The sequence below is a fragment of the Triticum dicoccoides genome, chromosome 7B (genome assembly GCF_002162155.2).
Source record: "Triticum dicoccoides isolate Atlit2015 ecotype Zavitan chromosome 7B, WEW_v2.0, whole genome shotgun sequence".
In the NCBI taxonomy this organism is placed as follows: domain Eukaryota; kingdom Viridiplantae; phylum Streptophyta; class Magnoliopsida; order Poales; family Poaceae; genus Triticum; species Triticum dicoccoides.
Genome location: NC_041393.1, coordinates 56,926,425 through 56,951,955, shown reverse-complemented (window position 1 = coordinate 56,951,955; position 25,531 = coordinate 56,926,425). Strand labels below are relative to the sequence as shown.

At 43.1% G+C, this 25,531-nt stretch overlaps 1 protein-coding gene across 1 annotated transcript; it reads left to right on the top strand.

Moving 5' to 3' along the window:
- The first annotated feature begins 4,156 nt into the window (after positions 1-4,156).
- On the top strand, positions 4,157-25,487 carry LOC119337336 (callose synthase 5-like). Its single transcript, XM_037609445.1, has 42 exons — positions 4,157-4,307; positions 5,322-5,422; positions 6,900-7,021; positions 7,115-7,211; positions 7,308-7,418; positions 7,527-7,655; positions 7,739-7,831; positions 8,351-8,442; positions 8,509-8,641; positions 8,728-8,865; positions 8,939-9,015; positions 9,095-9,182; positions 9,264-9,392; positions 9,487-9,601; positions 10,033-10,367; positions 11,039-11,091; positions 11,174-11,234; positions 11,304-11,385; positions 11,462-11,511; positions 11,650-11,736; positions 12,605-12,727; positions 12,818-12,912; positions 12,987-13,071; positions 13,163-13,323; positions 14,264-14,387; positions 14,506-14,600; positions 14,689-14,812; positions 14,880-15,031; positions 16,170-16,279; positions 16,377-16,502; positions 16,587-16,655; positions 17,156-17,345; positions 17,605-17,716; positions 17,815-17,934; positions 18,018-18,133; positions 18,225-18,308; positions 18,947-19,059; positions 23,039-23,268; positions 23,347-24,144; positions 24,301-24,351; positions 24,460-24,645; positions 24,847-25,487. The coding sequence occupies exons 1-42, from the start codon at positions 4,184-4,186 to the stop codon at positions 25,075-25,077; spliced, it is 5,712 nt and encodes a 1,903-aa protein (XP_037465342.1). The 5' UTR covers positions 4,157-4,183; the 3' UTR covers positions 25,078-25,487.
- The last annotated feature ends 44 nt before the right edge of the window (positions 25,488-25,531 follow it).

Sequence of the window (25,531 nt, the reverse complement as noted above, 5' to 3'; positions counted from 1 at the left end):
GTCATTTGTTATGCCTTTTTGGAAAATGTGTTTCCTTGCTTTCTTTTTAATGAAGTGCCAAGTTTTGCCTTTATCTTCAATATTATGATTATGTGGTTGTGTTGTTGCGAAATGGCGGTTTTGTTCTTATTGAAAAATCTTCCAGAATTACTGGAGGGTGATGAAATGCTAACAACATATGTCTAGTATTCAAGCAATTTTCATCGGAAAAGTTTACAAGTTACATAATTTTTTAATACATTTTACATTTTGGTCTGTTTCGACGGATTCTTGTGCAACTAGTATGTTAGTTATATGTTTGCATAGTTTTTGGTTTTACCTTGACCAAGATAGCCTACAATTGTGTTCATCACTATAGCTACTGCTATACTCCCTTCGTCCAAAAATACTTGTCGGGGAAATAGATGTACCTAGATATATTTTAGTTCTAGATACATCCATTTTTATCCATTTCCGCGACGAGTAATTTTGGACGGAGGGAGTACGATGTTGTCATAATTTATATACATCAAGTAGAGTTGTTAGTAATTATTTATGGACTAATTGAGCTCACAATTTCGTTAAGTTCTGCTTGTATGAAGGTCTACTTCATTAGGGATGTCATCGACATCAAGGGAAGTATAACATCTGGGTTAATAAGATTGATTGAGTACCCGTATCAATAAGAAATTCCTTCTTTTTTGGAAGCCCATCTGCAAAAAAACTCAAAGTTAAGCATGCAGGTGCGCACAAGTGATGACATGCTTAATCCTAGCCCTCAACATTATTTCAATGACGGATTTATGATATTATTCCCAAGGGAAATTCAATCGAAAGTACTGCTATTTGTTATATCTATTACATCATCACTAACACATTGCAAGCACACAATGAAGTTAAAAAATTTATGAAGAGAACATGGTTCTACTTGCAAAATCTGTGTTTCTAAACTCCAATATGATGCCAAACTTGGGTGCAATGCTTCTACTCCATCTCAGTCGCTAAGGAAATCAAACACACGGCCACACCACTTGTGGAGGAGTTATCACCATCTTGGTCAAAGCACTCTACATCAACTTGGGCAACCTATGCCCGTTGGCCAGTAATTGACGTGTTTCTCCTTCGGTTCTTAGAAGTGTTGGTATGAAAATGAAATGCAAGAATTTTTATCCGTATCCTTATAGTTGGGCATCTATTGCAACATACCTCTATGAAGAGCTTAACAAATTGTGTGCTTATTTGAAATTTCATTGTTGTAGCGTGCTTCAAATTACAAGTACTAGCACATATGCCCGTGCATTACAACGGGAGAGATAATCGATGTGTCCACAAAAAAAAGGTCTCCACAACGGTAGGCGACAGAGCAATGAGTTGCAGTCTTCTCATTGGACATGTTTGGCCCGTGAAATCTTGATAGTGGTAAGGTTGGTAGGCGTGGTGGCGAGCACCCAACTCATGCCTTTTTCTTTCGCGTCCGCCTCCATCTCGGGGTTGTGCATGCCTCCTCATTTGGTGGATTTGTGATGACCTTCGGGACACGGTTGTTTGGATCACTCTCCTACGACGGCGTAACCTGATGGATTACTAATTGCATCGCATAAATCATGTTTCATAAAAATAATCAGACATGAATGTCCCTTCATTATCACGGTTTATTCTCTTTGATTATTTTAGAGCTCGCGTATCCACATTTTCTTTAAATTAGAGCCAAACAATATTTTCTCTTTTATTGGCACATGCCCATAATCTTTTTAACTTATATCCAACCAGGATAAACAAACACACGCTGCTAACCAATGTCCATCGCGAATATTTATGAAAATACGATAGCTTCAGATTGATTTATTCTTTTATTTTTTTGAACATTCAAAGAAATATGAACTGCCAAATATTCTTCGAAAAGTTAACTTTTTTTGAAAGCCCGGACAGTTTAAAAAACGTGAACATTTTTTTCGAAAATTCCATATAAGTTTTTAAAAAAGAAAAAAAAATAGAAACGGGAATAGTAATTGAAATCGTATATTTTCTTTTGAAATAATAAACCGTTTATAAAACACAACATTATTGATTTTTTTTTAAATGGGAACATTCAAAATAATTTTAAAAAATGTTTTCTTGGAAGCAAACATTATTTCGTTTTTGTTAAATTTTCACTAAAATAGGAATATTTTTTGAATATGGAACATTTTAAAAAATATTAATTTTATAAAAAAATCTCCAACATTTCTGATTTTTTAAATGGCAACATTTTTTAAATGTTGACGAAATTCCGAAACCAGATATTTTTAAATTTCTAATATTTTTCAAAACAGGAATAAATTTTTTTAATGCTGATTTTTTTGAATATTTAAACAAAAAATGAAATTCCAATTATATTTTTTATATTTCTGTTTCACGGAAAAATAAAAATAAAAAAGGTGAGAATGAAAACCAAACAGAAACAGAACACTAAACAAATAAAAACGGACCGGCCCAGTCTTGGGCGACCATACCTTCAACTATTAGTCGCCACGTGCGACAAATAAGATCCTCCCAACGCATGGGCATGATAATTACTGGGTTGGCTTTGTTGGGCTGGAGTGCGCCTGGCCCAATTGCGGAATTCTGGGCAATTTTTTTGTCTTTTCTAGTGTAGAGACAAACAAAAATTTAGTACCACGTCGGATAGAAAAAAAAATTAGCAGTGAACGGATGAAAATATTGGAGAAACACACCTTGCTTTATTAGTAGGTAGGTATAGGTATATATAGGTATAGATATAGATATAGATACAGATACAAATATAGAGGTATAGATATAGATATAGATAATGATGGATCACACGAGAAGCATGACTTTACCTAGTTTGAGGTTGCTTAGCAGGTTAAGATTGCTCAATGCACAGAAGCAAAGATGAAAAAAATTGCATCCAAGCCAAGCCATGCAAACCTTACGTGCAATGATGATCCAAGATCAGCCGTCTCCTCGGTTAAGCGACCCATTCAGGGCATGGCCAACGGGCCACGCTGGACCGCTGCCCCAGCGTGCCACGTAGGTGGATACAGTCCAGCTCAATTAAAGGTGATGCTTGCAGGAGCATACTAGTTCCTGCAGAGGAGTCGGCTTCTCCGCTGATAAAGTGGAAGAGGACCACGCTGCCCATGGTGAAAAGCAAGGGAGAGTGCCATGGAGGTGAGAAAGTTGGACAGAAAAAGAATTAAGTGGGGCCTGGGAAGAGTCAGTTTTGCATTGGATGATGCATAGTTGAAGCGGTAGTTTGAACACCATTTGCTTACGTAAATTGCTGGGGCAGCAGGTAGGTGTTGCCCCCATTGTACATGCCCTCAACCGCATGGCCCACGTGACAACCCCTCTTCTCCTGCCACAAGACAAAAATCCTATCTCCCCCCTTTCGGCCTTTCCAATGGTTTTCAACCCGCACCCCACCAACTCATACGGGATATTATCATCCCACTGACACGGGGCCCCCGATGAGCAGCAAAACAGAATTGGTGGAGCCCGTAAGTCTTCCTGCACATAAACACGTACCCTCCTCCTTTTGCTGAAAGCTGTGGGACATATACGTCAGTCTAACTTTGACTGTCAGGTAAGGTGCTTGGAAGGTGATAAAGGGCAGTTTTGGGGTCCAACGGCCCGCCACTGCGCTCGGCCCACCGCGCACAGAGAAAGAGACCCGTCCCGGGGAGGCCGGGACAGAGGGAGCTTCAGCATTTCCGCCGCCTCCACCCCTCCGATCGCGCCAGCGTGTCCCCCCTCGCCCTAGGGAAGGGAGGCTGGGCCGTCGGATCCGGGTATAAGTAGCGACGCGCACGCGGGCCGTGCCTATTCCTGTACTTGCCTCCCCGGCCACCTCCCCCGTTTGGTTCCACCATTCCATTCCAGCGCAGGACGGCGGGACGCGCGAGGCGGAGGCGGAAGGAAGCGGAGCGCGCTCGCGCTAGGGTTCGTCCGCTCCCTCTCCCCCTCCCTGTTCCGGCCGAATCGACCGACCCTAGCTGGCTAGCGCTGAGCCGCTGCGCCGAATGCAGGCGGAAGCCCCCGAGATCGCGAGGTGGTGGAGGCAGAGATGACGGCGCCGCGCGGTGGCGGGGATATGCCATCGTCGACGGCGTCGGCCGCCGCCGCCGCTTCGACGTCGGAGCCCAACACGCCGTCGTCGGCGCACGCGTCGGGGCTCAACCGGCGGGGGTCGAGGGGCGCCGCCATGGCCTCCTTCTCCATGGAGGTCTTCGACAACGAGGTGGTGCCGTCCTCCCTCAGCAGCATCGCCCCCATCCTGCGCGTCGCCGCCGAGATCGAGCACGAGCGCCCCCGCGTCGCCTACCTCTGTAAGTTCGTTGCACCTCGAAGCCGTCCGCGCGCGTGTGCCTGTTTTGGGAGATTTTCGACGCCTTTTCCTGGCACAGCTTGGCGCATTTAGTGTCTCGGTCGGACGAAACGGGCAATTCGTGATGATATGTTTGGCGACTCATAAATGTCGCACAGCCGTTGTAGTGTTTATTTGGGAAGGTTTTGTGCTCACGAATCTCGAAAAATCTATGCCGCGTGCGTCGCTTGTTGTTTTTTTGTTTCTGGGCTGCTTTGATTGGTATGAGTTTAAGGGGCATGTCTGAGATTTCTCCGCGTATGTTGGATTTACTGCGTTAGCTGGATCCTCGGCTTTGATATGTTTCTCCTTACTCGCGAAGCTGATCCTAGAAGTAGCCAGCTTCTCTCCTGTATGCTGCACAATGAGGTGTTCGTATATGATCGAATCGACGAGATGGCTTGTGTTTGAGAGCGCAGATTAGATTTAGTTGATGCAATTTCCAGATTCCAACCTTCTCCCTCGATTGTGTTGCTTTTGCTTGAATTTGGTATCTATTTAATACTTGCTGCTTATGTTTGAATCATTAATTTAGGCTAGGATAGTGCTGCGCGATCAGTTTGCTTGGAAAGTTGGAATACCATATATCAGGTAGCTCGTGTTGGTTCCTCGCGCGGTGTCTCTATGTGAGATTTCTCCGCCTATGTCGATCTAGCTGTACATGCTGCGCTAGATTTTGGATTTTGTGTGTTTTCTCCTTTTTTCAGTAGCTAATTTTGTGGCAGGTTTGCTTCTGTATGTTTTTCGGAGTGCAGAGCTGCAGATTTGATTCATCTGATGGCTTTTCCGACAGTTCTCCCTCATTTTGATTGAATATGAGCACGCTCTGTGTTGTTTGAATCATGTCAGATATGACAGTTTTGCTCTACCAGCTTTTCTTCGAAGAGTGCATAACTGCATGTCACGTAGCACGAATGGGTGCTTCTGGTTCGCCCTTTTTCGGGATCTCACTTTGATCTGTTATTCTGTGAACTAGGTCGGTTCTATGCCTTTGAGAAGGCGCACAGGCTGGACCAGAACTCCGTTGGCCGTGGCGTCCGGCAGTTCAAAACATCCCTGCTTCAACGATTAGAGAAGGTGTGAGACATCTTTCTCTGTCTCTTCCCCTCCATAATTTCTGCATGATCTAGCTGACTTGGCGTACACGAGGGTTTGTTTTGTTAGTTGATACATGTCGATCTGATCATGTTCCCTCGCTGGTTTTGACTGGGTGACTGTATCTGGCCTTCATAGATATATTATGCAAGTTGTTGAAGTATTATTACTACTATCTTAGCTTTTTAACTGCTTGCAGGATATATAGGCAATATATGAGTTTGTTTGGCTAATAAGCCTCATGGAGTTAAAAACAAGCTGGAAGCTAATATGGACGACACTACCTTAATTTAGTTGTCAAAATGTAGTAGTGGTCCGAGTTATATGTTGTCCAAATGCTCAGATAAACCAAAGGGAAATAGGCAACATGCATGCAGTTTAAGACATGAAAGTATTTCCTACTTTTCATTTTTGTGTTGTAATATATATCTTGCAGATACACGATTTTTAACTTGAAGAGTATGGTCGCTGGACTATAATTCAGTACACATTTGTTTCATGATAAGCTTACCAACTCCATGTCCAAATACATGACGTAGAAAGCATGTAGTCAAACTTCTCTACCTTTGACCATTAGTCAAATCAAATCATTTAGTTTTTTTAATGGAAATTATACCATTAGATTTGTAATTCAGAACAGTTTTTTTTTTTTTTTTTGCGAAGGCAGAACAGTTTCACTATATATACTTTTTACTTATATATGTTGTTCATTAAAGACTCAAAATGTAAAACATTATCTATCTTAGAATGGTGGGAGTATATTTGATTATTAGTGATAAGTTGATAACTGTCGATACTCAATCTGGGAATTTTATTGTCATTATCTTAATTTGATGACCATATTGGGAGTTGTTATCAGCCAAGCAAACCTGCAAGCTCACTTAATCCTACCTAACAGATAAAGAACACTGTTCTATTAATAGAATGGTGTGCTTTGTTTTATTGTGATTATCTTAATTTTTAACCATATTGGGAGTTGTGATCAGCCAAGCAAAACTACAAGCTCACTTGATCCTACCTGATAGATAAAGAACATGGTTCCAGTAATAGAATGTTGTGCTTTTCTTTCAAAGTCACAACTAAACCTTCAGTTCAGATTCAACATTAATTTTGTGTTTCTGCTGAGGAGGGGGATGAGGTAAACTGACTTCAGATTACACCATCCTCCTCATGATTCGTCTCAACTCTCAATTGATCAGTTTGCAATGGCAGATTCTTGTTTGTTAGAGATATAATGAGGTAGCCACATTCTCACCTGAGCTTATTTTTTCAGATGATCAAGTTCAAATTTACCACTTTGTTGTTTCCTACTTGAAATGGCCAGCGAATGTAGTAGAATGGGGAAAAGGAGCAGGACTTAGGGTTCCCTTGTTTTCTTAATCGGATTTTGCCTAACCTACTCTTGAATCCAAAGATCGTGCCTTAAAATTTCCCATTTCGCTCCTACGCAATCCAACAGGATAATAGCCCGAGTCTCGCAAAGCGATTGAAGAAAACTGATGCCCGCGAAATTGAGAGTTTCTATCAAGAATACTATGAGAACTATGTCCGCACCCTCGACAAAGGGGAACAAGCCGACAGGTAATTCCCAATCCCTAACCTATAGTGCGATCTCCTCTATAAGTCCAATCCCTCGCTATCACGAATCCGGTCCCATGACATTGTCGCCTCCAGGACTCAACTTGGGAAGGCCTACCAAACGGCTGGAGTCCTCTTCGAGGTGCTCTGTGCCGTCAACAAGAATGAGAAGGTTGAGCAAGTTAACCCCGAGGTTTGTGCTCACTCCAGCCAACTGTCGTCGTTCTTTCTCATTAGAAATCTAGGTTCCCTCTAATGCATCGAGTTTCTCCAAATTTCCTCTGCGCAGATTATGCGCTGGCACACTGAGGTGCAAGAAAAGAAAGACATCTACGCACCGTTCAATATTCTGCCTCTCGATGCGGCCAGTGCATCCCAGTCCATCATGCAACTAGAGGAGGTATACGACTCGCAACAATGCAGCCTATTTCCTCAAAACAGGAACAACTGCATCATGTACTGGTTCAATTAAAGAAACTGACGTGGTCACTGAATGCATCATTAACAGATAAAAGCAGCAGTCGCAGCTCTGCGGTACACACGGGGTTTGACCTGGCCTTCTGCATTTGAGCCGGAAAGGCAGAAGGGGGGTGAGCTCGATTTGCTCGATTGGTTGAGAGCTATGTTTGGCTTTCAGGTCTGCTACTCACTCCAGGCAAACCAATTTCGATTGGTCCATTGTATTACTAAGCTAACACTAGCTTATCTTCTTGTGTGCAGCGGGACAGTGTCAGGAATCAACGGGAGCATTTGATTCTTCTCCTCGCTAATGTGCACATTAGACTTGAGCCAAAGCCTGAACCACTTAGCAAGGCACACTCTTCTATCGATATTTACCTTGACAGCTTGACTTTATGAATATCAATGTGATAAGCATAAGATCAATGGGCTTTGCATGCATAAAAATGTGGTGGTAGCTTCTGACGGAACAGGATATTTGTCTGAGTTTCTAATATTTTAGAAAAAATAATGTTATTTTTCATTGGATTAGTAACCAATTATTTACCTTCAATGTTATGATGTGATTGTTTGTGTAACTTGCCATATAACATACACATGCAGTTTAATTTCTTTCTTGATACTACTACTTTTGATTTCCATATTCTTGACATTAGAATTTGCTGGACTGGTGCCACTACTTGCAAAAATAGCTGACTTGTTGGCATTCTGCCACGAATTCGATTGATTGAACTTTCTGTATGCATTATTCTGAAGCAAGTGCGTAGCTAAATAATGTTAATTACACCCTCCATTTACCATGCTTTCCTTCTCTCCTTTTTGTTCATTGTTGCGTGATGATTGATCTCATCCATTCTTTCACCCCTGAAACAGCTAGATGACCGAGCTGTTGATGTAGTGATGAACAAGTTGTTCAACAACTACAAGAAGTGGTGCAAATTTTTGTCACGGAAACATAGTTTGAGGTATATAATTCCTTAATCAGTTTCCTCTTTATGTACATTATTGTGCTGATAATCTTGCAACTGCAGAAATCCTCCAGGTGCTCAATTACAGGAAGTTCAGCAACGCAGAATTTTGTACCTAGGTCTTTATCTTCTTATCTGGGGCGAATCAGCAAATATCCGGTTTATGCCAGAGTGTCTTTGCTACATTTTTCACAATGTAATTTGCGCATTCTTATTATCATATCAAGTACCAAATCTCATTGCAAAAATATATCTTTGAATGATTCTTCTCAATGTGTTCAGATGGCATATGAGTTGCATGGGTTGCTTGCTGGAAATGTTAGTATTGTGACTGGTGAAAATATCAGGCCATCTTATGGTGGGGATGAGGAGGCTTTCTTAAAGAAAGTGGTCACACCTATCTATCGTGTCATCAGAAAGGTACTTTGAGAAATTACCATTACCTGAAATTCCAAGTTAGTTTGTTCTAAATATAATTGTTGTGGTTTTTCAGGAGGCAGGAAAAAGCCAACATGGAAAAACTGCACATTCAGCATGGTGTAATTATGATGATCTAAATGAGTACTTCTGGTCTGTTTACAGCCCTATTTTCTGGTCACATGCTGACAGCTTTTTTACACTTTCTCTGATAGATCCTACTCTGTTTCAGGACACCTGATTGTTTCTCACTGGGATGGCCAATGCGAGATGATGGCGACTTCTTCAAATCTGTGCATGATTCAAGGCCTGTAGCAGTGGTACAGTTCGATATCAGTCTGTCAGTATCTCTTCCAAAGACTTCGATTAGGAGGAGAATACTGACAAATAACTATTTGTAGGCTGGAAGCTCCTCACCAAAGGGTTCTAGTAAAGGCACAGGCAAGACAAATTTTGTAGAGACAAGATCGTTTTGGCACATCTTTCGTAGTTTTGACCGAATGTGGACCTTCTATCTGTTGGCTCTACAGGTACTGTGCCGAAATTTTCGATGGGCTTTTTTCTCTGTACTATGGTTTTTGATGGTTTGACACTCTGTGAATCTTATATTTTTAAACCGAACAGGCAATGTTGATTTTTGCTTGGAGTGAATACTCAGTGACTCAAATCCTTCAGAAGGACCTCTTATATTCTCTATCAAGCATATTTGTCACAGCAGCATTTTTACAGTTCCTCCAAAGTATGTTTCCCATTTCAAATACTTGTTTTATATACAAGGCATTTTTCTGATGCATGTAATATTTCCTTTTATTTTTTGAGAACCTGAAATTTTTAGTATGACAAGTGATGAATATTGGCATAATTTAGTTCTCTTTATGTATGTACTACCTTCTGCTTTTGTCAATGGCATTACGGTAACACTATGTTAAGCTAGGTTCCCGTGATACAGAGCACTTTCACAGCAGAAAGCAACTGGCAAGAACATTCATGTAGATATCTGCAACTTTAGGATCTCTTCTCATATGCATTAAACTAGTGTTACTATACCGAGCAGTCATGTTCTTGAGATGCTCTCCGATCTGGAATTCTTGTGGTCTTAAGAGGGTTCTGGTGCAATAACAAATTCGTCATCCAAACTGAAACTGATATTTTCTTTGATTTTGATGGCAGGTATTTTAGACTTTATTCTGAACTTTCCTGGCCACATTAGATGCAAGTTCATTGACGTCGTGAGAAATATTCTTAAGATAGTAGTTAGTGCCGCGTGGGCTGTGATTCTTCCCATTTTCTACATCAGCAGTCAAACAAAAGTCAATTTACCACTGAAAAATCTGGACAGATGGTTTGGTTATGTGAAAGGAGTGCCACAACTATATATCCTGGCTGTGGCGGTGTACCTGATACCTAATATGATTAGTGCAACGCTCTTCCTGTTTCCGATGTTTCGAAGGTGGATAGAGAGCTCGGATTGGCATATTGTTAGACTGCTACTGTGGTGGTCTCAGGTATTCAATTCAATCTATTTTATTTGTTTATGTTCTATTATGTGGAAAATTACATATGCAGCTTATCCTCATTGTAAATATTCATTTCAAAATTTCTGTTATGAGGCATTTTTAATAAGGTAATATTTGATAAAATGGAACTGTATTTTGTAGAATGAATTTGTCTTGATATCCTTGCCAGCTTATTGTTTGTCATAGTATCCTAGAGGGTTGAGAAACTACTGATAAATTGTAAACTGTAACTAGCAAGAAGAGAAAATAATCCAATGACTTCTGATGCCAGGGCAGAGATTATCCTGCTATTTTGTCATTAGTTTGAAAAAAAGCATTTTATGGTTAGTTAAAAAGTTCTCCCATGCTTGTAAAAATTGATAGTTTTCACTTCTCTAACAATATGTGTTCAACTGAACACATTTGCTATCCCAGTAATGAAAATGATATTGCAAGGGTATACAGATGGACAAAACAGGGTGGAAAACGTGAAGGCAATAGATTATTTTGTATGCAATGCGTGGAAGTAAAATAACTGGATGAATTTCCCTGGATCATAAGGCGCTGTACATTTATTCGTTTTTCATATTTATTTCTTGTGCGGCTTGCTACACTACACTAATGGCAATGCCCATTTTCCTTGTTCTTGCTGTACATGCTAATTGTATAAATAACTGCAGAAACGAATTTATGTTGGCCGTGGAATGCATGAAAGTCAAGCTGCTCTTCTGAAGTAAGTTACTCTGTTCAATTTTTCTTCTGTTAGAGCTTTATTTTGCAGAAAAAACTCAATTCTCTTCTATTCAACTGAGAAGGTACACATTATTTTGGATTTTGCTGCTATGCGCGAAGCTTTCCTTCAGTTACTTTGTCCAGGTAAGTTCCATGCTTAGTTATTTGCAAACATGCTTTGACGAGATTGATCTGAAACAGTTTAATTTGCAGATACAACCTCTTATAAGGCCTACCAAGGATATAATGAGTGTTCATAACATTCGTTATGAGTGGCATGAGTTTTTTCCAAACGGTAATTCCAATGCTTTTTTTTTGGTGCCGCCTTCATTCTGGAACCCTTTTTTACTGATAATTCGTTGCCTTTTCAGCATCATATAATATCGCTGCTATCCTATCCCTCTGGGCCCCTGTTCTGTTGGTATGCACTGATCCAGCCTGCTAGTGTAGTGCCTATCCAGCTATGTATTAGCTGAGAAGTAGCTTCATTTATTCCCATTTGTTTAGAAACTGCATTCTAAATCTTGGTTTATCAACTACAATGCTTTTATTCTTGTAGGTCTATTTGATGGATACACAGATATGGTACGCCATTTTCTCTACAATATCCGGCGGTATGTCTGGGGCACTTGGACGACTTGGGGAGGTAATGATAGATCTGAACTATTCTCTGTAATCTGTTGTTTTGCTTTATAGTTTAGAACTTATAATGACCATAAGTGTAGTGCACCCCAAGATTGATGGATAGTTAACGGGCTTTTTCTTTATATTCAGGAGTAAACTGAACGTGTCGAGGTCTCGGTCAATTGCATGAACCAAATACTCCCTCCGTCCGAAAATACTTGTCATCAAAATGGATAAAAGGGGATGTATCTAGATGTATTTTAGTTCTAGATACATCTCTTTTTATCCATTTTGATGACAAGTATTTTCGGACGGAGGGAGTAGCTCGTACTCCCTCCGTAAACTAATATAAGACGCTCTTATATTAGTTTACAGAGGGAGTACTTTATAAACATAACGGCGGGCTATGTAGATGGTAATACAGTTTTATGCAGAATATTTTGTTTCAGGAAGCTTAGTGAGGTATTTTAATAAGTGGAAATCACCTTTTTTGTTTTTGCAGCCTGAGAATTCAGAATAAACTACATTAGATTATAATGGTAATTTTAAGTAGATAAATATGGAAGTGTATTCACAAGGCAAATGGGATATTCATTTTTAGGAGGATCCTCTGGGAGTCGCACTTCAGTCTTGTTTCTGTTATGCTGCCGTATTTACAAGAAAACCTTTTTCATATTCATGAAATGAAGCAAAAATTCTATTGCTGGTGGCTTCGTGCATTTATAGTCGGATATTCTCCTTTTTAACCGTCAACATTTTTGTATTAGCACTGCCTTTTTTACTTTGTTATTGCCCTACAGCGTTGTGTAACTTTTTCTTTTTGCGAGAGTTAAGAAGCTGAACAAAATACTGTTCTGGTTTCTGATGGAGTTGCTACACTCTTGTACCAGATTCGAACACTAGGAATGCTGAGATCACGATTTCACTCTTTGCCTGGAGCCTTCAATACATATTTGGTGCCATCAGACAAAGGCAGAAACAGACGTTTTTCACTCTCAAAGCGCTTCGCAGAGGTACCAAATGACAATAACGAAAATTATTGTCAAGATTTCACTTATAACCCCCCTTAAAAGTTATGATATAATGAAGAATTTAAAGTACAGGTTTCCCCCAACAAGAGAACTGAAGCTGCGAAGTTTGCTCAACTGTGGAATGAAGTGATTTGCAGTTTCCGCGACGAAGATTTTATAAGTGATAAGTGAGGCCCTTAGATCATGTTCACCTAGAAAACATTATCATTGCAATGCAGATAATAGACCTTCTGTTATGCAGGGAGATGGACCTATTGGTGGTTCCATACTCGTCAGACCCGAGCCTAAAATTGATGCAGTGGCCGTTGTTCTTGCTTGCTAGCAAGGTTTGACAGAACAAATTTAATATGTCCAGTCTACCTTGTTACATGTTTGTGTTCGGCTCTTACTGGAAATCATTTTGATTGAAATTTGCAGATACCTATAGCTTTAGACATGGCAGCACAATTTAGACCGAGAGACAGTGATTTGTGGAGGCGTATATGTGCAGACGAGTATATGAAGTGCGCTGTAATTGAATGCTACGAGTCATTCAAACTTGTTCTTAATTTAGTGGTAGTTGGAGAAAATGAAAAAAGGTATCTTCTTATACTTCCATTTTTCACTGTTTCACGTATCTCTATGTGAGAAAGACATTGATGTTGTTTGTCATAGCTTTTAGGTATTCAGTTAATGATAACACTAGGACATAAATACTTACATCCGGAATAGACATTGTGCACTATTTTTCTTCAAAAAAATCGTTACTAGTACCTAGTAGGTTTCTTTTGCCCGCACAGTACCTATAGGTTATAATTTCTATGATTGTCTAAGGCTCCTCTGTTGACGAATCCTTGCCACTTTTGAGCAAGACAGGGCCACCCAGGAAATCATTTGTTTCGTTCCAATATGATAAAAGCATTCTTACCATAAACTGGGAAACACGCAGGTCAGGACAAGTATTTTTGAACATATAAAGTGGTCAGACATGGCTGAATATTTGTAGTTTGAACATGCACGTTTCCATTCGTAGTAGTGATGCCAAAAATCAATACAAATATATTACTCCCTCCGTCCGGAAATACTTGTCCTATAAATGGATAAATAAGTCTAGATACAACCATTTCTAGGACAAGTATTTTTGGACGGAGGGAGTACTAAAAATCTACAACCCTATATGATAATGGGGTTTGAGAGTTCAAGATTACAAATCCATTACTTTTACCAATAAATATATATATATCTGGCTAGTTGCGTATGGCTGCACATCATCACTTTCAAACTTAAGAATCAAGATATTCCAAACTGAACTAGGGAGAAGAACTGCCAAACACCTCCATTGTGCAATATGCATGGAAGGGAAACCATGATTAGTTGTAACTTCTAAATGTGCAACGTGTGTTAGATAGGCAGCCTTAGTACTATTGGAGGCATCTGTGTCCATCTTTCATGTTTTTTTTTACTGCGTTGTTCTTTATCATTGCATGCTCACTGTTATCTTGATCTTCTACTGACATGTTTGTTCACTAACTTCAACAGGATTATTGGCATTATAATCAAAGAGATTGAAGCTAACATCGCAAAGAATACATTCCTCGCCAATTTTAGGATGAGCGCATTGCCAGTCCTTTGCAAGAAGTTTGTGGAGCTTGTATCCACCTTGGTAAGCAATGTTCTTACCTCTACTGAACACCAACCCTATTGAAGATTGCATTGCTTGATATTTTTTTAGACAAGTAACACGTTCAATTATTGCTACGATTATGTGATCACATCTGCAGAAAGAAAGAGACGCCTCAAAATTTGATAATGTAGTGCTATTGCTTCAAGACATGCTGGAAGTGATCACGAGGGATATGATGGTCAATGAGATCAAGTAATACCTTCTGCACCAATTTTAATCATACATGTGCCTTGTCATAGAAACTTATGACTATATATTTTTTAACATGTGTTGTTTACAGAGAACTAGCTGAATTTGGTCATGGGAACAAGGATTTAGTTCCAAGAAGACAACTTTTTGCGGGCACAGGCACAAAGCCTGCAATTGTTTTCCCACCACCAATTTCTGCGCAGTGGGAAGAACAAGTAATAACATCACATTCTTATTTGGCTTTTGTAACAAAGAAGGTTCACTAACTTCACCTATCTACAGATTAAGCGCTTGCACCTTCTTTTGACTGTTAAAGAATCAGCAATGGATGTGCCTACAAATCTTGAAGCCCGCCGGAGAATATCATTTTTCACTAATTCGTTGTTCATGGAGATGCCACGTGCGCCTAGAGTGCGCAAAATGCTCTCTTTCAGGTTTGTCTCGTATGTAAACTTTCAACATATCACAGTGTCGTCCACTTTTCTAAATATATCGCAGTATTGAAAATCATAATGTCTAGCTAAATTAGCTGGATTCATTGGAGCCTGGCAGCTACTGGCTAATGGTCCTTTTACTGTGCTTCTTAAAAAGAATTATATCTGCTTGTCAAGAAATATTTTGGGCTGAATTATGGTATGTTCTTAACTCTGATCAGTTTGAAAGAACAGAAAACATGAATATTTTTGGGCGTGGAATGTGAATTTGTGCTAGTCAGGAAAGAGGAAAGCACCATTAAGACCAAGGAGAAGCTTATCAATGTTGGGATTTTAACTGAAATTTTTGTTGTTTGATGAACTCATATTCTGAACTAAATGGCGGGGGTGGTTTCTAATTTTTACGGTCAGTTGTTTAGGATTTTTTTAATTACAGGTTGTTATTTTGAGCACTGCCATCCTCATCGTAGTCTCAAAAAACTTCTTGCTGTCATTTGATGTGTCGTTTAAGCTAAAAATGGAGTGATGCCATTATGGTATTGAGTTGCTTTTGAAACTGTCTTTGAGTCTGTCACTCTCATTGTCTCAGCAGATTTGCATGCCCCTTTTCGGTATTAACTACAGACTCGGAGTTTTGTGTCTTGACCAGTTAACCCAATGGCGCCATGATCATACTAGAACCGAAGTTCATCTACAGTTTTGATCAGAATTCATTTAAAGTTGCATTATATTACAACTGATTCTGTACTCATCAGCTCATGTTCGCTTGATGGTAAACAAAATTTATAAACAGAGGCTCATGTTCGCTTGAACATCCACAATGTCTGGCAGTGGCACTCTGTAATCTTGTTACTTGTACAAGTACATCTGTTTCCACCTTACAGGAAAAATGCACCTAGATATTCTAAAAAAAAGAACAAGTGGTGAACTTCCAGGTGGAGACCTGTACAATAGAATGTGTGCCACCCATCTTTAAGTGCATTCATAATCAAATCAACAACGTCAACACCAGAAATATATTATCAGTTCACAACGACAAATATCTGATAAACCGTATGTTTAAATTTTCTGTGATCATAAGAGTTTCAGCGAAAAAGATTGGGCTCTAGATGATTCATATGACACTTGTTCTTCACAGTGTAATGACACCATACTACAGTGAGGAAACTGTATATTCAAGAAACGACCTTGATCTGGAGAATGAGGATGGTGTATCAATTATATTCTACCTGCAGAAGATCTTTCCAGGTTCCTTTCCTATTTGATGTGTTTTAATGCCTACAGTTCTTTATGAATTTGATTGCCAGCTTTTTGTCTTCTATTCTTGATAATTCTTGTTATATAGATGAATGGGATAATTTCATGGAAAGGATTGATTGCAAAAGAGAAACTGAAGTTTGGGGAAATGAAGAAAATGTTCTTCAACTTCGTCATTGGGCCTCTCTTAGAGGGCAGACACTATGTCGAACAGGTACTTCGGCCATACCCTTCAACCTTGTCAAATATGGATCATTTAGCTGATTCCGTGTTTACATGTTTTTCGTATTGTGAATAGTGAGAGGCATGATGTATTACAGGAAAGCTTTGAAGCTTCAAGCATTCCTAGACATGGCTTCTGAATCTGGTGAGCTTCTTCAACTTCCAATTCGAGCATTCCTAGACATGATGTATTTAGCTTTCCTAGACATGTTCACAAATATAAGATGTTTTGGATATTTCAATATGGACTACATGTGGACTGAAATGAGTGAACAAACACACTAAGCTTCTATCAATAAAGTTAGAACATCTTATATTTGTGAACGGAGAGGGTACCTTTTACAAATACTTCCTGATTTTATATTGTAGAACTAGGGGCCCTAGTCTAGGGGAGCATCCGCAATAGGTGCAAAAAGGGGGATCTTAGGAATATTTTGAGAGAGATGAATAGTTTTTTTTCATGTAGGTACCATCAAGAGAAGAGAACTAGGTCTACATATTGTAGCATCTTTTTAGAAGTTAGACCCAATGTTATTGGACACTTGGAAGGGGTCTATACACTGAGGATGTTCTTAGGAACAAACTCAAACTGGGCTTACAGGGGACTTATACAAAGTGTCCAACATCACCCTCTTTTGTTTGCAGAGATACTAGAAGGCTATAAAGCCATTGCAGATCCTGCAGAGGAAGAGAAGAAAAGCCAAAGATCTCTGTCTTCTCAGCTTGAAGCTATAGCAGATATGAAATTCACATATGTTGCTACGTGCCAGATCTATGGAAATCAGAAACAGTCGGGTGATCGACACGCAACAGATATTTTGAACTTGATGGTGAAGTAAGTGATCTCGATGATCTATTCTAGAAACTAATATACAACATTTGGCCAAGCGCAAGATACATCATGTCTACCCCAATGAGCAAAATGTTTTCTTGTATAACTCTTTGGAGACTGTGTGTCTCGGTTATGTTTATATTTAGTTCACATTTAATTGATAATGAGATGTTCCTTGAGGGAAAATTTTGAATTGCTTCTTTTATTCAAATTGTTATTTCCGTCTGTGCAAAGTAATTTTAGTTAAAATTTGAAACTACAGTTATCCTGGTCTCCGCGTGGCATACATTGATGAAGTTGAGGAGAGGGATGGTGAGAAGGTGCAAAAGGTCTTCTATTCGGTGCTAGTAAAAGCTCTTGACAATCACGATCAGGTAATCATTTTACGTGAAGCGAGTTCAAACTTTCATTTTGGTTCTGATTTAAACCTCAGTACTCAGTAGTGCGTTATGTACTTTTTTGTCCTGTGAAGGAAATATACCGCATAAAATTGCCAGGGCCAGCGAAATTAGGTGAAGGGAAACCTGAAAACCAAAATCACGCGATCATTTTTACCCGCGGAGAAGCTTTGCAAACCATTGATATGAACCAGGTGAACTTCTTGGTTATAGTACGGTAGTACCTTTCGGGTAAGTAGGTTGCATTCTGTCTTTTGTACTTATCAATGCTGTTTAGGACAATTATTTGGAGGAAGCTTTGAAAATGCGGAATTTGCTGGAAGAATTCAATGAGAACCATGGTATTCGTCCTCCAACAATTCTTGGAGTACGTGAACACATATTCACCGGAAGGTGTGTTTTAAGCTTTTGCAGTAGGTTTTACTTAGTTTTCTTTGTCAAAATTGCAAATCAATGCCTAACATCTGACATTGCTGGATTGTAGTGTGTCATCTCTTGCCTGGTTTATGTCAAACCAGGAAACCAGCTTTGTGACAATAGGACAGAGGGTTCTTGCCAATCCATTGAAGTAAGCCTGAATATACTTTGATATGTCCTATTTGAATTAAGCGCAATCCATAGTTATCATATGGAGCATTTTGTGTCATTTATATGCTGCAATATGAGTAGGGAGTGCTGAGCATCTATGGTGACTATCTCCTGGATGAGCCCTTATGTTTTTTGTATCAGCTCTTGAAATGCACACACATGTTTGTTGGAGATTTTAGAGGCAATAAGGCCATAAATATTAAAACAACCAAGTGCTATTTCCTGGAACTTTCCTGGCATCAAATCTTTTGAAGCTAAACAATGTCATCAATTTAAAGTGTATATTGTGGTCTAAGTGCTGTATATCTGACATGCTATTTCCTGAAACTTTCCTGGCATCAAAGCTTTTCAAGCTAAACAACGTCGCCAATTTAAAGGGTGTATTATTGTGTATGTGCTGTATATCTGACATGCTGTTTCCTGTCAGTAAAGCTTTTTGAGCTAAAAATGTCATCAATTTAAAATGTGTATTATATCTAAGTGATTTATATCTGACATGCTGTTTCCTGAAACTTTCCTGGCATCAGAGCTTTTCAAGCTAAACAATGTTGTTAATTTAAAGTGTGTGGTATGGTCATTGGTCATTGCTATGTATCTGACATTCTCTTTTCTGGGCAGGGTACGTTTTCACTATGGACATCCTGATGTGTTTGATAGGATTTTTCACATTACAAGAGGTGGAATTAGCAAGGCTTCCTGTGGTATAAACTTAAGTGAAGACATTTTTGCTGGTATGTACTTTTCCACCTATTCTAACTCCTGTGGATTTTTGAGGGAAATCTAAGAATGGATAAGTCCCTGGGACATCCACATCCTCATATATGTGACTCAAACTGGGTTTGACAACTGATTCACACATGGGCCTATATGGGTGTCATGTGGGGCACGTCCTACAGGCGTGGGCCACGCGGCCAGGAGCAGCAGCCGTCGGCCGCATCAGGCGAGGCGTAGGCTGGGCAGGAGTCCTGGTCCTGATACATTAGTTCCTAGAATAAAAGACTAGTTTGTTACGCATAGGTTTCTAGTTTGTTAGCAGCCCATGGGGCCTTTATATATCGTATAATCAGCACCCTTTAAGGGCAAGCAATAAAGTTATTATCTCGTACCTCTTCCTCTGTCTCCTATCCTCTCCTCCCGCACCATTGAGCAGCCAGGCAAAAACCCTAGCGCTCCTATCCATCGAGACTACGAACTACATAGTCGAGGCCCCGCTGTCTTGGGCACTGAGGCCCTTGACAACTTGGTATCAGGTTCCAGACGCTCCTCGGCCTCCTCCACGCTGCACCCGCCGCCCCGCCCACCTCCATCGCCGCCATCCGCCGCCGCCTCGGTTTCTTCCGCCATGTCGGAACCCACCACCGCTGATTTGGCCAAGATGATCGAAGCCCTGACTGCAACCGTGACATCCCTGCAGTCGTTCGTGGCAGCCCTCCAGAAGGAGAAGTCAGCCTCCTCGTCAGCCGCCGATGTCAGCCACGACGGACAGGGACCACAACGATCGGCCCCCGCGGTTTCAGAAGATGGACTTCCCCAAGTTCGACGGCAAGTCTGACCTGCTCGCTTTCCTCAACAGATGCGAGTCCTGCTTCCATCAACAACGGATCGCCGAGGAGGAGAAAGTCTGGATGGCGTCATACAACCTCGAGGGTTCTGCCCAGCTGTGGTACATGCAGGTCCAGCGTGACGAGGGCACTCCGCCGTGGCGCCGCTTCTCCGAGCTGCTCAACCTCCGCTTCGGGCCTCCTCTGCGCGCAAACCCGCTGGGCGAACTGATGGCGTGCAAGCGCACGACGTCCGTCGTCGACTTCCAGGAGCGGTTTGAGGCGCTCCTTCCCCGGGCAGGCTCCTTGTCGGAAACGTAGAAAGTTCAGATCTTCACCGCAGGCCTCCAGCCACCCCTCAGCCTCGACGTGGAAATCCATAACCCGCAGTCCCTCGCCGTCGCCATGAGCCTCGCCCGCAAATTGGAGCTGCGCGACCAGTGCGCGCTTCCCGCCGCGCCACCAGTGCGTTTTCCGCAGAAGGGCATCCTGCCGACGCCAGGACCACGCCTCGCGCCCCCCGCACCGGCCCCACCAGCCGCACCCCAGCATGGCCACAGTCTGCCGGACGGGCGCCCAATCAAACGTCTCTCCCAGACAGAGATGGAGGAACGCCGTCGCCTGGGCCTATGCTTCAACTGTAACGAGAAGTTTGGTAGGGGCCACAACCGCGTGTGCCAGCGCATCTTTCTCCTCGACTTAGCGCCGGACGACGACGACGACGACACGGCCTCTGCTACTGATGATGCATCGCGGACCGACCCTCAGATCTCGCTCCACGCAATCTCCGGCGTGCGCACGAGCGAAACCATGCAGATGCATATTACTCTCGGGGGTGTCTCCCTCCTCGCCCTAATCGACTCAGGCTCCACCCACAACTTCATCGCCGAGGAGGCGGCCGCTCGTGCTACGCTGCCATCCCCCACCACCGAGAAGATGCGCGTCACGGTGGCCAACGGCGAGCGCGTTCCGTGCCAGGGCGCGTACCGCGTCGTGCCCTTCCGCATCGGCCAAGAGGAGTTCTCGGAGGATTTCCTCGCCTTGCCGCTCGCGGGCTACGACATCGTCCTGGGCACGCAGTGGCTGGCGACGCTCGGACCGATCCTGTGGGATTTCCGCGCCCTCTCCATGACATTCTGGCGGAGGGGCCATCGGGTGTGCTGGCGCGGCATTGCAGGACCGGACGGGCCAGCCCTGAAATCATGCAGCGGCCGCGACTTCCTCGACGCCATCATCACCGAGTTCGACGGCATCTTCGCCGAACCCTCCGGCGTGCCACCGCCCCGCAGCCGCGACCACGGCATCACCCTGCTACCCGGTTCCGCCCCGGTGGCCGTCCGTCCGTATCGCTACCCGGCCGCGCACAAGGACGAGCTGGAGCGTCAGTGCGCCGCCATGCTCGCCCAGGGCATCATCCGAGCGAGTTGTTCCGCATTCTCGTCCCCGGTACTGCTGGTCCGCAAGGCCGACGGGTCCTGGCGCTTCTGCACCGACTACCGCGCCCTGAACGCCATTACTGTCAAGAATGCGTTTCCGATCCCGGTGGTGGACGAACTCCTCGACGAGCTCCGGCACGCTCATTTCTTCACCAAGCTCGACTTGCGCTCCGGCTACCACCAGGTGCGGATGCGTGCGGAGGACATCCCGAAGACCGCCTTCCGTACTCATGACGGCCTCTACGAGTTCCTGGTGATGCCGTTCGGCCTCTACAACGCGCCGGCAACATTCCAGGCCCTCATGAACGATCTGCTGCGGCCGTACCTGCGCCGTTTTGTTCTCGTCTTCTTTGACGACATCCTCATTTTCAGCAAGACATGGGCTGACCATCTCCGACATGTGCTCATCGTCTTCACCGTCCTGCACCAGCACCGGCTCTTCGTCAAGCGATCCAAATGCGCATTCGCCGTCGAGTCGATCTCATACCTGGGTCACACCATCTCCGCTGCAGGAGTGGCCATGGATCCGGAAAAGGTGCAGGCAGTGGCCGAATGGCCGCAACCACGCTCGGCGCGCGCGGTTCGGGGGTTTCTCGGCCTTGCGGGGTACTACCACAAGTTTGTCAAGGAGTTTGGCGTGGTTGCCGCTCCACTAACGGCCCTCCTTCGCAAGGATGGTTTCTCCTGGTCGCCGGAGGCGGCAGCAGCTTTTAACGCCCTCAAGACGGCAGTCACCACGGCTCCCGTCCTCGCGTTACCGGATTTCACGTGGCCGTTCATCGTTGAGTGTGACGCCTCGACATATGGCTTCGGGGCCGTCCTTCTTCAGGACCAACACCCGATGGCTTTCTTTAGCCGGCCAGCCGCGCCACGTCACCGTTCCCTGGCAGCATATGAACGGGAACTCATCGGCCTGGTGCTCGCGATTCGTCACTGGAGACCGTACCTCTGGGGGCGCCAATTTGTGGTAAAAACGGATCACTACAGTCTCAAATTTCTACTTGACCAGCGTTTGGCAACCATCCCGCAGCATCATTGGGTCGGCAAACTACTGGGGTTCGACTTTACCGTGGAGTACAAGGCCGGTAGTACAAACACGGTGGCGGATGCCCTTTCCCGCTCGTCCACTGGAAGGGTGAAGCAGCATCATCAGCTACATGGGAGGATCTTGACAGTTTCGTCGAGCACTACCCCGCTTTTCAGCTCGAGGACGAGCTGCTCGTCGAGGGGGGGAGAGATGTCATGTGGGGCACGTCCTACAGGCGTGGGCCACGCGGCCAGGAGCAGCAGCCGTCGGCCGCATCAGGCGAGGCGTAGGCTGGGCAGGAGTCCTGGTCCTGATACATTAGTTCCTAGAATAAAAGACTAGTTTGTTACGCATAGGTTTCTAGTTTGTTAGCAGCCCATGGGGCCTTTATATATCGTATAATCAGCACCCTTTAAGGGCAAGCAATAAAGTTATTATCTCGTACCTCTTCCTCTGTCTCCTATCCTCTCCTCCCGCACCATTGAGCAGCCAGGCAAAAACCGTAGCGCTCCTATCCATCGAGACTACGAACTACGTAGTCGAGGCCCCGCTGTCTTGGGCACTGAGGCCCTTGACAATGGGCCTCAGACAGACTACTCTAAACTCGATTAAGACACTGATGCTACTCTTATCTAACACATTAACGCATATTCCAACATTCCCATTTCTGCTCTGGAACAACACAAACTTAAATTTTCTTTTTCAGGTTTCAACTCAACTCTGAGGCGAGGAAATGTCACCCATCACGAGTACATTCAAGTCGGAAAAGGACGTGATGTTGGGTTGAATCAAATTTCACTCTTTGAGGCCAAAGTAGCGTGTGGCAATGGAGAACAAGTGCTTAGCAGAGATATCTACCGTTTGGGCCACCGCTTTGACTTCTTCCGAATGCTCTCATGTTACTTCACAACTGTGGGATTTTATGTCAGCTCAATGGTACAAAACATCTACCTGCATCACATTTGTCTTGATTTGCCATCGTCCATGTTTTTTGATGTTCTTATTACTGTGCAGATGGTTGTCATAATAGTATATGTTTTCTTGTATGGGAGGCTTTATTTAGCCTTAAGTGGACTTGAGTTTGCAATTAGGAAGCAAGCACGAATGAGAGGCAACCGTGCTCTTGAGGCAGCCATGGGGTCCCAATCTATTGTGCAGCTAGGTCTTTTGATGGCCTTACCCATGTTTATGGAGATCGGACTGGAAAGGGGTTTTAGAAGCGCCCTGGGGGATTTCATCATCATGCAGCTACAGCTATGTGCAGTATTCTTTACCTTTTCCCTCGGGACAAAATCACATTATTTTGGCCGCACAATCCTCCACGGTGGTGCAAAATATAGAGCAACTGGCAGAGGCTTTGTTGTTCGCCATGTAAAGTTCGCTGAAAATTACAGAATGTATAGCAGGAGTCACTTTGTGAAAGGACTTGAGCTCATGTTACTACTTGTAGTGTATGAGCTCTATGGTGATGTGGCTACCGATTCCACTGCCTATGTTCTGCTGACATCATCTATGTGGTTCTTGGTAATCACATGGTTGTTTGCTCCATTCCTCTTCAACCCATCCGGATTTGAATGGCAAAAGGTGGTGGATGATTGGGATGATTGGAACAAATGGATAAGCAGCCGTGGCGGGATTGGTGTGCCGGCCAATAAGGCCTGGGAGTCGTGGTGGGAAGAGGAGCAGGAACATCTGCTGTCAACAGGCATCATCGGCCGCATATGGGAAATCATATTATCTCTCCGATTCTTCATGTTTCAGTATGGTATCATGTACCACCTGAATATCTCTAATGGCAACAAAAGCATATCAGTAAGTCATCCTTTATTTTTGCTAGTATTTTACAACTCTCCTCGAACTAAATGGATTTCATGAGACTGATTACATGAACTTTTTGATTGTTTATAATCACTGTTTACGGATACAATTTAGTGACTGTCCCTTCCAAATTTGATTTTGTGGCTTCAGATTTATGGTCTGTCTTGGCTGGTCATTGTAGCAGTAGTGTTGATCCTCAAGGTAAATTTCATTTGCTTGCTGTTGATGAAATCAATAAGTATATATTGGTTGGCGTATGCCTCTAGTTTATGTCCTTGTTATGCTGCTGATATGGTGCCATTTTCTTAGGTGGTATCTATGGGAAGAAAGAAATTTAGTGCTGACTTCCAGCTTATGTTCCGGCTCCTCAAGTTGTTCTTGTTCATTGGATCTGTTGGAACTTTGGCGATTCTTTTCACCCTTCTGCACCTTACAGTTGGTGACATATTCGCCAGCTTCCTTGCCTTTGTACCCACAGGATGGGCCATTCTGCAGGTACGTCATCAGCACCAAAGCTTTCCTTTTGTTTTATTTTAAGGTTTTACTCCCAGCTTATCACGAGCAAGGAGCGAGGAGTGAGGAGCAGTATCAATTCATAGGGAGAGAGAAACGAGAGAATTTTGATCGAGTTAAAGTTGCTATTATCGAAATTGACATCTTTCACTGGCTCTAATCCCTTCGGCATCATTGCAACAGATATCACAGGCAAGCAAGCCAGTGGTGAAGGCTTTAGGGCTGTGGGGATCTGTGAAGGCCTTGTCCAGGGGGTACGAGTACCTTATGGGGATCGTGATCTTCGTGCCAGTGGCGGTTCTGGCATGGTTCCCTTTTGTCTCGGAGTTCCAGACGAGGCTGCTATTCAACCAGGCATTCTCCCGAGGCCTCCAAATCTCTCGCATTTTGGCTGGCGGAAAGAAGCAGAACTGAGGCGAGTCTAGGAGATGGAGTTCCATCACAGTAACCACACAGGGTAGACGGAGGCAGAAATTAGCTCCAGGTTCGTTGTTGGAGGGGGGCATCATATGGCTGCTAACATACTGACACTTTCAGAAGTTTCTTAGTCTTGTAGACACAGGGCAGTTTTTCTTAGGCATTTCCCATGTATATCTCATGCTAATACACTCTTACCTCTGTTACTAGATTGTACGTTGCTTGTATAGATAGATACATGCCCCCACAACAGTTGCGACAAAACATTACGGTGCTTTTAGAGGCAAAGATGAAACAGATTTTTGTGCATGAAGCAACAAAACAGTTCGGTCTTTCTAGATTGAGAGATCAAATCGATTTTTGTGCATGAAGATGTTTGTGTTGAGCTGTACGGTGTGTACCAGTCAGTTCCCTGCTTTGTGCTTGTGCTGTCTGAAACTCTGAATTTAGG